This window comes from Eufriesea mexicana, unplaced genomic scaffold (genome assembly GCF_001483705.2).
Source record: "Eufriesea mexicana isolate 0111107269 unplaced genomic scaffold, ASM148370v2 scaffold415, whole genome shotgun sequence".
NCBI classification, from domain to species: domain Eukaryota; kingdom Metazoa; phylum Arthropoda; class Insecta; order Hymenoptera; family Apidae; genus Eufriesea; species Eufriesea mexicana.
The window spans coordinates 448,074-461,118 of record NW_016908639.1 but is presented as its reverse complement, the minus strand read 5'-3'; the positions used below and the strand labels follow the sequence as shown (position 1 = coordinate 461,118).

The 13,045-nt window shown below is 38.8% G+C and overlaps 1 protein-coding gene across 3 annotated transcripts in view; it reads right to left on the bottom strand.

Moving 5' to 3' along the window:
* Positions 1-2,025: 2,025 nt before the first annotated feature.
* The window catches only part of dsd (attractin-like protein dsd), a 29,918-nt gene continuing 18,898 nt past the window's right edge, over positions 2,026-13,045 (bottom strand). Inside the window, exons 2-12 of one of the 3 annotated variants that reach the window (XM_017897361.1) lie at positions 8,573-8,920; positions 7,088-7,269; positions 6,273-6,670; positions 5,295-5,893; positions 4,651-5,134; positions 4,019-4,430; positions 3,770-3,913; positions 3,541-3,690; positions 3,073-3,460; positions 2,648-2,879; positions 2,026-2,278 (exon numbers count right to left, since the gene is read on the bottom strand). In XM_017897361.1, coding sequence (XP_017752850.1) covers positions 2,033-2,278; positions 2,648-2,879; positions 3,073-3,460; positions 3,541-3,690; positions 3,770-3,913; positions 4,019-4,430; positions 4,651-5,134; positions 5,295-5,893; positions 6,273-6,670; positions 7,088-7,269; positions 8,573-8,920 — 3,583 coding nt within the window. In that variant the 3' untranslated portion in view covers positions 2,026-2,032. The remainder of the gene's footprint in view (positions 2,279-2,647; positions 2,880-3,072; positions 3,461-3,540; positions 3,691-3,769; positions 3,914-4,018; positions 4,431-4,650; positions 5,135-5,294; positions 5,894-6,272; positions 6,671-7,087; positions 7,270-8,572; positions 8,921-13,045) is intronic. The other 2 variants (XM_017897362.1, XM_017897363.1) reach the window with 2 other exon arrangements.

The window sequence follows — 13,045 nt, the reverse complement described above, 5'->3', positions numbered from 1 at the left end:
ATGTAAATAAAATAATTAGGTAAAAAGTCCCGAAAATGATACACGGTGGTTCTATCGATTTTGATCGACGAGCAGAAGATCGTCGAATTACTTTGAACGGTACGATGAAATGATTGCTCGCGCGCTAAAAAAAAAAAATTAAAGAATAAAAAAAACCCTCGATTTCTGCGTAAAAAAATTAAAATAAACGACGCTTATTATACGCGAAATTCTGTTCGTGTCTTTTGCAAGTGCTGGAGGTTTAAGTTTCGTGAAACCGTTTCGCTCGACAGAACGCAAAAATGGTTCCTCCTTTATCCGTTCTATGGAAAACGTGATATAGTAAGAGCTGCCTCCATATTCAGAACAGGAAGTAAGAACGTGAGATCATTCTAAATTTCAGAACGGAAGCAGCTGTCGTTTATTGGCCACGTAAATATAGAAATTTGTATATCGATAATATAAATGAACGATAATATAAAAGAAAAATAACCACAGCCACGTAACATATACGTTCGTTTGTCTTTTTTCGTTTTTAAAACGTTTAAGGGTCGGCATGGTACGTGAAACAACCAGCACCGCCATCTGGTGGCGAAACGAAAACGATAAGAGTCGACCGAAGAATTACCGCGATTCTTAAGAGCTTATTGCAACGTCCACATCCTTCTTCTTTTTCTAAGTTCGTTATACGTTAAAATTACGTCGTGCACTACACGATCGAAATTATACAGTGATTTAAAAAAAAAAAAAAAAAAATAAAGAGAAAAAGAAATTTCGACACGAAATGGCCCACTTCCCTGATTTACTTTTTTCGATCGTGTAGCGAACATTTTTTTCTATGGAAATGAATAGAGATAAGAGAGAATAAAAGAAATGCATCCCTATGTTTTGTCGTATTTAATAATCTTTCGAAAACTGATCGATTTATAGATAAAAATTTGTGTCTACACCAATGACATTTTGATATTTTTGTCCGAATAATGATTCCAATATGAAAAATGCTTTGGCACAATAGGTATATCGAATACGAAGATCATACGAGGATGGTATGATTTTTAAAAATTAATAATTCACCTCCATTCATTTCCGTTAATTTAGAATTGAATCTTTACCGCTTACTAGAGACGAATACACAAAAAATGATATATTCCTTGTCACTCGCTCTCGTGCTTCCTTCCTTCTTCTTTCGAACCACTTTTTATCTGTACAGTTTGCTTGCGTCATGATTTTCACTTCGGATATACAGACATACACATATTTACACAACTTTACAGAATGAAGAACGAAAAGTATTTTCGAACTGCATCTAGCAAATCGAATATTCCGATCTTTCGTTCGTCGACCTCCCGTCAGTTTTTAGCGACATCTCGCGTGAATTCGTCGAAACTCATCGAGGGCAGCACTGAACTTTATTACGCGGGAAAGCGATCTCTTCAATAAAGAACATTCGTTTTTTCTTATAGCCCTTTCGAAGACACTTCGATGATCGCGCGACGAACTCGATTCCGTTCGATCGCAATGAATAAACGAAAAATATAAACCGCGTAACAGATCTATATACAACACTGTACATCGTCACGTAGAAACGAATGAAATAAAATAAAAAAATACCAAGTCAGCCAAGCGTGTTGCCGTCATTATGTTACGCGTACAATTTATGGACTGATTTACTTACCAACAATCGGCTGTGCAGAAAATGGCCGGTCTCCAATTCACAATGATAATCCAACGCGTTTATTCGTACCACTTAGCTGACCCGTTGAGTATGACAGATGCGATTCACCTCGTTAATACCTTTCTCGGGAAGTCGAAATTTGTTTTACCGATCGGTCGTACAAAACGAAACGAAGATTCATCGCGGAACGAACGAAAAGAAAAACAAAAGAAAAATTAATAATGAATCACACACTTCACTCGATCAGAGTTCGAAGAGTTTAACCGTTGAACAGTCCTGCCCGTTCGCTAAGGCAAGATCACAGAAACATGTCTAAGGCTCATAGTCACCCAAGGCGTAGTTTACGTTTAACGTGTCTCTACTTTCGCGTCGTTATCGCTAAATGCAAGTGGAATCTGGGTGTTGGCTGGCAGACTTTCGTGTTTTCGTCGGCTCCTTCGTCGTCAATTCCTGAGAGGGCCTCCGCGGACTACCCAGTGTAACTAACGCAGACGCTACGGCTAAACCGGCGCTCTGACCAGCCGGCGTGTACGGTTCACCGCCTGTAGGTAGTCTGACTAGCAACGACAAGACCGCTGCTCTGTTACCACAACATGGCTCCAGCGCGATCGGACTAGGGGCGTCCTGTAAATATTTACGAAGGAAACCAAATAACGCACAATTATATACTGTGTTCTACAACAATTGACAAAAATCGCAGCACTACTACGCGCAAAACCATACTGAACCAACGTCACGAGAGATTTGAAGAGAAGAAACGAGAATCGCAAGCAATATCGAAATATCGAGTCATGCGCGATTCGAGTTTAATGGCGTCACTAATGGCGCCATTATTTAAATCACGTACTGCCACCGCGGTAACGTTATTTTGTTCTTTTCCTATTCTTCTCTTTTATTTATTTTTTTTTTTTTTTATTTTTTAAGAAAATATTAATAAAAATAGATTAATTTCAGTATTTTATTTTATACACAAAAATAAAAATAGATACTGACCTTTTTCTTTTTACGACAATTAGTCAACTCAGACTCACTTCGTTCTGAATCGGAATTATCGATATCCCGCCTCTCGATTTCCACCAAAACCTGGCTAAACGCCCTACTGGCCATTTGTTCCATTTCTACGAACAATCTTTGCCTTCTTCTGTACATGTCATATTTTTGCTTAATTTTCCAAAGGACAGCAGCCACCAACAGCAGAGCGAGGAAGCACCTAGGCATGTAATCTCTAGTTTACAAGTAAATACTGCCTGAGGCTTAGGACAACACAAAAGCGGAGGAAATTTTGAAAAAAAAAAATAATGAACAAAATCACAATGTTCTTGATCTCACGGTTATTAATACCTACACACAACACATAAATAATCGACACATCTATCTACATGTTTAGTTTGTTTTAGCACGATGTTTCAAATACTCACGTGCAAAATGTTATGAAGAACTGCTGCAAGTTGAGTTTGGAATACTGAGAAAAGGAAATTTGAATCCATACAGGTGGCTGGAAGTCGTACACGTAAACGTACACCGTGATCAACGTGTTATTGTTTTCACTACCAAAACCATAAATTTCTTTCATAAAACGATACTTGTACATGTTGGTCGTGCAATTTGCACCAAGGGTGACTGGCAGTTCCGGCGTATTGCCTTTCCTCACGGTAATATTCATTTTAGCCAGAACGGAACAGGTAATAGAAAATTCCGCATCAATATCGGATTTTGGTGGAGAATTTTTGAAATTAATTGCCCTATACTGACGATCTTCTTTTTTACTTAAATTGAATGTAAATTGATAATCGATTGCCAAATCGTCTGTGAAAGAAAAAAAGAAATTAATTCAAATGTAATATATCTTATATTTTATTACTAAAAGATATAGAAAAATATCTTACAAAAACATGATCCTTTATTTGTAGGGTCTCCATGATAGAGGCTAGATACATCGCATCGTTCACAATGATCTCCGATAATGCCTTTCGTTGTACAGGAACATTTACCCGTTTCGCTGGAACACTGTGTGCCTTGGTTATTACAAAAGCAGGCTGTAATGAGAAAATGTAATTGAATGACCTACTCGATATTGGTAGGTTAACGATATTACACAGAGTAAAATGAATTTACGTTGGCAAGTGGCTCCATTTAGGGGACTTCCGTAATAGCCGGGCATGCATTTATCGCAATGAGGTCCGTAAGTCAAATTTTCACATGGTTGAATGCATATACTGCTATTTGAGCGACACTTGCTGTGACCGTTGCATTGACAAGCTAAAATTGTAATACGTAGAGAATTAGTGCGTGCATATTACATAATCAATTTTAAATATGTTACAATAATAAAAATGTTTTGTTGCTCAATTATAATTCACTTACTAGGACATTTGGTAAAGTACCATCGTTCAAATGGGCAAGTGTCCAAGCTTTTACGACTTGGCCCACGAGCTCCACCTGGGAGACACAATCCCTTTCCTGTTCCAGAACCATCGTCACACCAACCGCATCCAGGATCAGAACGACATGCCGCGCAAGACGAATAAAACGTACACCACTCTTTTCCTGTTTCCGTGGCACGACATTTTGCGTCAACCGTAGTCCACTCACGGCATTGGCCGTAGGGAAAACTCACAGGATATGCAGTTTTATCGACGCACTTCTTCTCATTCTGACACCAAATGCAATCTGACTCCGTACAATTTTTACAAGAAGTATAATCCACACACGGGTTGCGACAGGAATCTATGGATAACCTTTGTGCTTGGATAGTTCCATTTAAAATTGTCACCTGCTGTAAATTGAAATTTATTAACATACATATATTTTAAACCAACACAAAGCATAGCTAACACTAAATGTATGCTGAAATCTATTAACCACCCTACTATTTTCAACACAAACAAAGCCTTTAATCTATCTAAAAAATTAACTTAGTGTGAATCTTCATTACAACTTTCCGCTGTAGTCATAGCAAATACATGAACAGTAGCTCTTGAATAAAAACTACTCACGTCTCGAGCCTTCGAGTACGGTTTACACCGATCAGGTCCATTCGACCAGGACCAGATGCAATGCGGATTACTAGAGCACGCATGGCACGTGTGCAATTGCAAACACTCAATGCCGGTGTGAGCGTCGCATTGTACCAGATTCGTGATTGCCTTGGTCGGAGGTGCATTAGCGTTGTCTCGGCAAATCTCGTACGAGCAACTCTTACCGCACCACACGCAATTGTACGAGGTTTGCACGCATGCCACGCAATCCGTGAGCAGCTTGCATAACTCCTTGTGAGACGTCATCCCGCGTGGCGGCGTGTCGTCTAGGCATCTCATGTAAATTCCGTCGTGCATGTCGTCGTTAAGAAGCACTTGCCGGGATATCTTGGTAATCTGTATACATCGATCTTCACTCTTGTCCCACACGCACTTCACGCCTGTCCTTGCGTTTAAACATTGATTTTGATTTGTTAGGTGTTCGCAATTTCCTGGTGTATACCTAGTGGCCGGATTAACAGAGGTTTCTTTTTTTATTTCGTTCAATAAGTTACATAATAATAATAATATCAACATATAGAAGATAGTAGACATATCAAACGTACCAAAATAGTAAAAATATTTTAATTATTATATTTTAATCCATATAAAAAAAAATCTACCTTGACATGTCAGACAACATCTGTCCATCAAATCCTCCATAAATGTACATCGATTTCTCGAACACTGTCGTACTGTGCCCATACCTAGGCAGATCGGTCATCTCTTTGGGCATAGGAAACTGATGCCACGAATCACACGTGACATCGTACGCGATCGTATCAGCTGAGTAACACTTCGTTCCATCTGAATGTTGCGTATCATTGTGCATGTTGCCTCCAAAGACGATCATCAAGCCACCAGAAATGAACACGGCCGTATGAAAGAAACGTGCCGATGGGGCAGACGTCAACAATGTCCACTCACGAGAATTAGGGTGGTAGGAGTACAGTCGATTGGTTACCACCTGTGTGCTCTGTGATTCTGAGACATATCCTCCATATACATAAATTAAACTCGTTAACGGGTCATAGGCGGAAGTATGGCCATAGCCACCCTTTACAGGGAATCCGACTGTCTCCACAATTTGCCACTCGCGGGTACCCAAATAGTATTCCTGGACCTCGTTTAAATAGCCATACTGAGGTGAATAGCCAAATATTACCACCATCTTTTCTTTCCTTCCATGACTCTGCACCAGGGTTGCAGTGTGTCCAGCTACCTGTGTAAAGTAACACATTAAATAAGAGTATTCAAAATGTTTTGACATATAGAATATTTAAAGAAAGCTATTAATAGTGTAAGAAAAAGAAGAAAAACAGAAAATCATATTTTCATTCGAAATAGAAATAAATAAAGCGAAAATGTAAACGAAAGGTCTAAAAGAAATAAACAGATAATGAAAAATCTGAAAAATATAAACAGATGTTTCAGAAAGTGCAGATAAACTGGGAAACGCAAATAAATAAAGGAATGTAGATAGTCAAAAATGATCTGAATGCAACAGTTTTGAGGGAAAAGATTCTGATTCGATCAAAATATAACGTGTTAAGGCAATTCAGTATAGAATGTTATAAGACAAAAAAGGAAAACTAAACCACCTTTAAGGGACCACGCATGGTCTTGTTGTTATGGTAGTTGTCGTGCACAGTTACGTTCTCCCAGACTTTTGCCGACACGTCAAAGGCCCAGATCTCGTTGGTTACCGTGGAATTAGGCAGTACACCGCCATACATGAATATCTTGTCGCCAAAGAGTACACACGAATGCGCGTACCGGGGTAGAGGAACCTTACCCTCCACATGAGGGGTTTCCCAGACGTTTCCATTGAAATCATACACGTAAATCATCTTGGTGCGATGAAAGCTCTCACCGCCAACTACATACAAGGAATCCTTCCAAACGATGGAACAATGACTAGCCGAACCTTCCGGTGAGAAGTCAGTGTACGTGACGCTCTCCCAAAATCCACGATCACTTCTTTGGCTGCAGTCAGAACCTGAAGAGATATAAAATGGTCTTTAATTACTCTATACAAATACATTTCATTTCAACTACTACTAAGGTACAAATCCACCTAGCAACGGTATTTCTTCACTTTTGTGTGACTACAAAATTATATACCAATATGCAAGTACTTTCTAATTCCCATACCGTTTGCTTATCACTGCACTACTGTGTTCTACTGTTACACCATATAGCATTTTCACTAAACTACTGATAAAACAATGACATAAGCATCTTTCACATAAGCAAATAAAATTCGTTTACATGAAATTTGTAATTATTCGGTAATCCTATTGTTTCAGAAGCATTCATTGCACACAGATTGTATTCGCAAGAGTAAGAACACAATCGACCAAGCCTTCCACCATTTCAAGATACTTCACCGGACGCCTCTAATGGAAAACCTCACCCTTGAAACCGTGCACGCAGTCACAGTGATGGCTCTCCCGGTTACACTCGCCCTGTCCATGACTATGGGAACAATTGTTCGGGCAAACTTGAATCTCGCAGGCCTCGCCAATCCATGTAGCGTCACACGTGCAAACGCCGTCGATACAGACTCCATGGCCGGAGCAGTCAATGTGCGAATACCTGTGGACACCCAAAAGTATGTACACACAAGAAGGAAAGTAGGCTGTGCAAATCTTTAAAAAGCCAAGCTACATGTGTGGCGATCCTAATCGCCACTATAAATACTCTCTTATCGTATTTGCACGCGAAGATAGAATAAACGTTTGCCTGATCGGACTTGAACAAATATCGTTACAAGAGAAATGGTCAACGAGGCCACAGTAAATGGAAAATCGGTGTCAATGGGTGGTTTTAATTCTGGAGTTCCTGACCTAGGACAATGAATTAACGATGATGACAGTTTATATCTGTATTTTTTGTTGAGTTTTTTCTTTTCTTTTTTTGTAATCAGCGGATAGTATTAACGAGATAGAAAGTGGAGCTGGGTCAATTGATATTACGATAGAGTGAAATCAATGAACGGCGTAATCAAATTTTGGAACGACTGAAACGATTACTGATATACTTGGAATTATATCTACCGTGTGTCAAAGTTCAATTGAAATTTGTATACTGAAAAAATTTAACGAGATAGAAAGTGGAGCTGGGTCAATTGATATTACGATAGAGTGGAATCAATGAACGGCGTAATCAAATTTTGGAACGACTGAAACGATTACTGATATACTTTGGAATTATATCTACCGTGTGTCAAAGTTCAATTGAGATTTGTATACTGAAAAAGGGAAGCTTCTTGATGAAAATACCGTTGTCGACTTTTATTCATAGAGACTGATGCTGGTCCAAACAAAGCACAACTCTTTGTGAAATTATAATTACAGTTAATAATACGCAAGTATTAATAAAAGTATAATTTTACCAAATCATTTTCTATGACTTATAAACATAGACTGAATCTTAAATTAAAACATGAAAAGCAAGTCTAAAAGAATTCTACAAAAGGGACAAACTAAATATAATGTTCTAAAAATAAGGCAGGCTGTATCATCTACATCTCAGAGAACCGAAAATCCTCTCACAACCTCTAAACTCTACAAAAAGAACAAACAAACCTAACACAAGCCTACAGTAACATTCTACCACTAAAATTAAACTAGTGTCAACCAAAAGTCTGCAAACACCATTCCAAAAATCACAAAACAAAGTAGATCTCCAACTCTCTATTCAGACCCTAGATTCCAAACACCTAAAGGTTCATTCCCAAAAGAATCCTTCCAGAGGTTCACACTCCAAGCATTCAGAAACTTCAAAATACGCTCTACAAAAGCTCACTCCTAAATTCCTAAAAAAAAAAAAAAGACAGAGAGATAACAATCCAAACTAAGAAGGGATGAAACGAGGATGAAATCAAGTGCATAATCACCTGCTTGGGCAAGCGTTGATCTTGTAGGTAATATTGAAGCCGCTCATGTTGTACACTACGTCCGAGTAGAAGTGAAGCAGCGCACTTCCGGACTGCGCGATCACTTCCGGCACGCGGCGTATATGGTAGCCATCTTTGTGCATCAATCCAGAGAAGACAGCGAGCAACGGCGCTTCGACGCTGTCACCGTCGTAGATGTACATGTGATCCCAGCCGCATTCCGTGGCGAATTGCTCCACGTGTATCCGTATCGTGGAGTTCGGGCTGCTCTGGATCAGCCAGGAACACTTGACGTCTGCAGTATAGTTGCCGATACCGTCGTGGATGTTTCCCACCGACTCCGTCAGTCTGCAAACGACAACGAAATACTTCAATCAATTGATAGGTTAGAGATGAAAGCCTGATGGCCGATGATCTCAAATAATGATAAAAGATACGTGTGTAGCTGATAAGACATACCGCGGTATCACGATAAATTTAAATATTTGACGATGGTATCAGGAAGCATATATTTGATCGTGTTAGCCATATTAATAATTATAGTTGGAGTTATAGGGAGAATTATAGGGGATAATTACACTTATCAAAATTACCAGGTCGTTCAAAATGGCTAATTTCTGCCATTAGTACATGGAGTTACGTGTTATTATACACATTTGTCTTTATCACTGGTAATCGTATACTTATTCGTCTTTACTAGACTATTTCAATTATGATCGTTTGTGTATAGTATATTTAACCTATACTCGCTGTATTTTCCATTGTTATATTTTTCACATTGGTATTTTTATGCGTATTTGAAATACATTCCATTAGTTCCTTTTATGTTTAACGCTATGTTAGTATGTATTGGCTACTTATCATAGGTCTGTTGTTCTAGTTTCAAAGTTTCTTCTGTGACCTATTTCCAGGTTCGTGGTATCTTTTACTATCCACTTTAAAGAGGAAATGAGCTTCCGAAAATTTTCTGCTATAAAAACCTATCATGGAAGTAGATTTTAAGTTAGGTCACCTCGCGTAGCAATTTATTTGCCGATGACAATAACCAGATATGGAATTTAATTTTTAATTCCTTGTCTTTATAAAGTAATATACGATATAGGAACTTATGTTAAAAGTATCACGCTCATTTGCTTCTGCATATTTTTCTCTGTTGCAAAATACCTCGTTCTACAGTAATTCTCGACGAGTGCATCTCGTCGTGAGTTTTCTATGCCAAGTAAGCAACGACGAGCTGCACTCGTTGCAGTAGACGGGGTTACCTAGATTACCAAACTGCACAAGAAGAAGAGGTGAAACGAAATGAAAGAAGAAAAGGGACAGAGACCATTTAATGGTACCAATATGTCGAATGTCGATGTATGACGGATACGCAGTGTCTACCCTACAATCCAGGCCCCTAATAACTTATAACCGATGCAGAATTCTCAATCCCTCGGTTACTGGGCTTGTACAGGCACGTATCAGTATTGGAGCTCATCGTTTCGAACATTCAATTTATTTCAAATAGAGTCATTTCACGCGACGATACTCCCGTTGATGAAATTTAAATTTCTCAGTACAAGGTTACTTCAAGGTCGATTCAAGGTCGATGAATTCCTATTGAGTCTATTGAGCCTATATACCTCTGTTTCTATTGCATTGAAAAGAAGATATATATAATAGAAAATGTATAACTTTAGTAATACTATCATGGTATAGCATGATTTGCTTCAAGAATGTTCTGATCCAGTTGCAACATACAATTATACTCGTTTTTTAAATGGAACCCTGCGATTCCTTTATGTAATTCAATTCTCCATATACCCTGCATACAAATGGTGAAGATAGTATAAGGTATTAACAATTTTAAACTGCAAGAAATTAACTTTTTATTTTAAGTACCCTACCATTGCATTTCATCCATTTCCCCAGCCAACTAGACTCGCCCTGCAACTAACTCTCATCATTCACAACACTTTCTACATTCTCATCTCTACAAACAAAAACTCTGATCAATCAATTCTCTCCTCAATGGTCCAACTCAATTTTTATACATGTACGTACTCTATACAGAACCAGCAGACGACCCACACTCGCAAAAGAGGTTGCTTTACCCTGAAGGGTCCAACACCGTCTCAACGCAACGCAGGGGCATCACCGGTGCTAATAAGTTGACCGCTCGTTAAAATTCTCCGTGGCCCAACGCTAATTGCACGCCCTGGGAACCGCAAATTGCGGGGTAATTCGGTGGCCTTCGAGGGCAGACGGTCGAACGCAGTTATCAGAGGACGATTTTCGAGGAACGGAGCAGCCCAGACGATACCATCGGCCGATTATCCTCTGGATGAAGTGACGCAGAGGTGGACATTGCAGCATCGGAGACCATCGATCTCTCGGCGCTCGTCGCCGACGCCGGGGACGACGTCCAACATCGGCCGATCTGCGACCGTGATAACGATAAACCTCGAATAAGCAGTCGAAACAAAGCGGAAACACGACGAGGACGATAAACGAACGATGAATAAACGATAAACGAACGTCGTGACTACCAACGAGAACCATGCACCATTAGGAGATTCGACGAGGATTAAATAGGGTCAGAATCGAGTAGCCGATACTCTTGTACCTCTGTTGGTCGATTGGAAATTGACCATGGTATTGCGAAAAATCGAGGAGATTTTAATCTTGCCTACTGGAACGCGAATGAAAGTTTTATAGCCTAGATAAGATCGGTTCCTCGTTCGAGGCCAGCCAGAAGGTAGACGCGAGCCTACGAGTTTGGTTCTTTCATTTCTACTTTACTCTAGTGTTTGCTCTCTGCTCCAAATGGCTTCTGTAAATTATCTTTAACGCGTGGATTTCTTTCCTTTTTTTTTTTCTTTTAAGAATAAATAAGATGGATACATAGAGCAAGCGAGAAATAGATAATGACTACTTTTGTTATTTGCTCGGGAATAAATTGAAAGAGTTAAAGGAGTAATCGGAGTAAGACAGGCTAAATAAATAATGAAACTTGATGAACGTTGATCTATTTCGTTTGCCGTTTTGTATCATCGTTGAGGATTTTATTGGTAGATGCGACGTTTTCTTTTGACAATAATGGAAATTCGTATAGTGTGCTTTCAGATGGTATTAAGGTGGTTCAGTTACGCGATGGCCAATCAGACCCGCATTCGTTCTGTTAGCCATCTTCTCATCTGTGAATCGCTCTGATGACGAGTTGCCACAAATGGTCCCAACTACCTTACAAATCACTCTGTCATTTTAATCTCGGCCGAATGAAATTTACCGAATATAAAATCTTCAATTTACACCATGAAGTCGTGACTGAACAGTTACATATAACGTATAATCTGAATTGACCTAAACTATGCTGAAGAAATAGTAATTTCAGTACGTTGAATAACTAATGTATTCTATTGGCTTAGCCACTTTGAAATCATAGAATGATAGAATGTTACATGATACAATTATGTAATTCTGTTAAATTGCTTACAAATTGCGTTGTTACTATTTTACATAGTTATTTTAATATTAGTTGAAGTAATCAAATAATAAAGGCTGTAGCTGAAGAATTTTTACGCATTTTTCTTCAGTATTGTTCAGTTGATCGATTATGACCATCATGGTGTCATTTGTGAAAATTGTGGGCCTACAGTGACCACAGCAATCAATGTATTAACAGTCTGAACAATAAAACACAGAGAACAATTAATACGTCAGCTTTAGATTCTTAACACACTGTACGCTAGCTGAATATCTACAGTTAAAAGCCTTGGCACTGGTGATTTTATTACCTGTATACTAGGAATGGACATTTGAAAGAAAAGTTAGGGACTTTTTATAGCTTCACGAATTATATTCTAACTCCACAAAACACTACAACAAATAATCTACAAAATAGTATATTTTCACAAAACAATATACCTATAATATATTCATTATATTATACATACACTGCCTTCACTAAATTTTCACAAAATAATGTATCTATACTACATTCTCACAAAGTATTGCAAATTTCAGAAACATATTATACTGTATCATACAATCCTAGATAAAAAAGTTACTATAAAACGAAAAGGGAAACGATACAAGTATAAACACCTATACACTATAAAACACGCGTGGAAATAGTAATAATGGAATCCTGAAATATAACAGAGTCGATATCCAAAAGCAACAGGCTGAAAATCGCGAGATGATCTTCACGTAGTTCTACCGATTTCAACATGTCCACAATTAGCGAATTAACCAGAATAAATGCGAATTAACCAGAATAAAATTTGACAAAAACTTGAAAATTGTCCACGATGCCATGGTCACTACGCGGGACGTGTCCCGCGCTAACGAGAAGTTAGGAGACGCCGGAAGTCGCGGACCAGAAAAAGAACCAGTAACCTTCGCGAGGAGCCTCGATGGTGAAAGCGTGCGAAGCACACGGCCAAAGTGTTCCCTTCATGGTACACCTGTGCAAGGAAGAAATGCCAA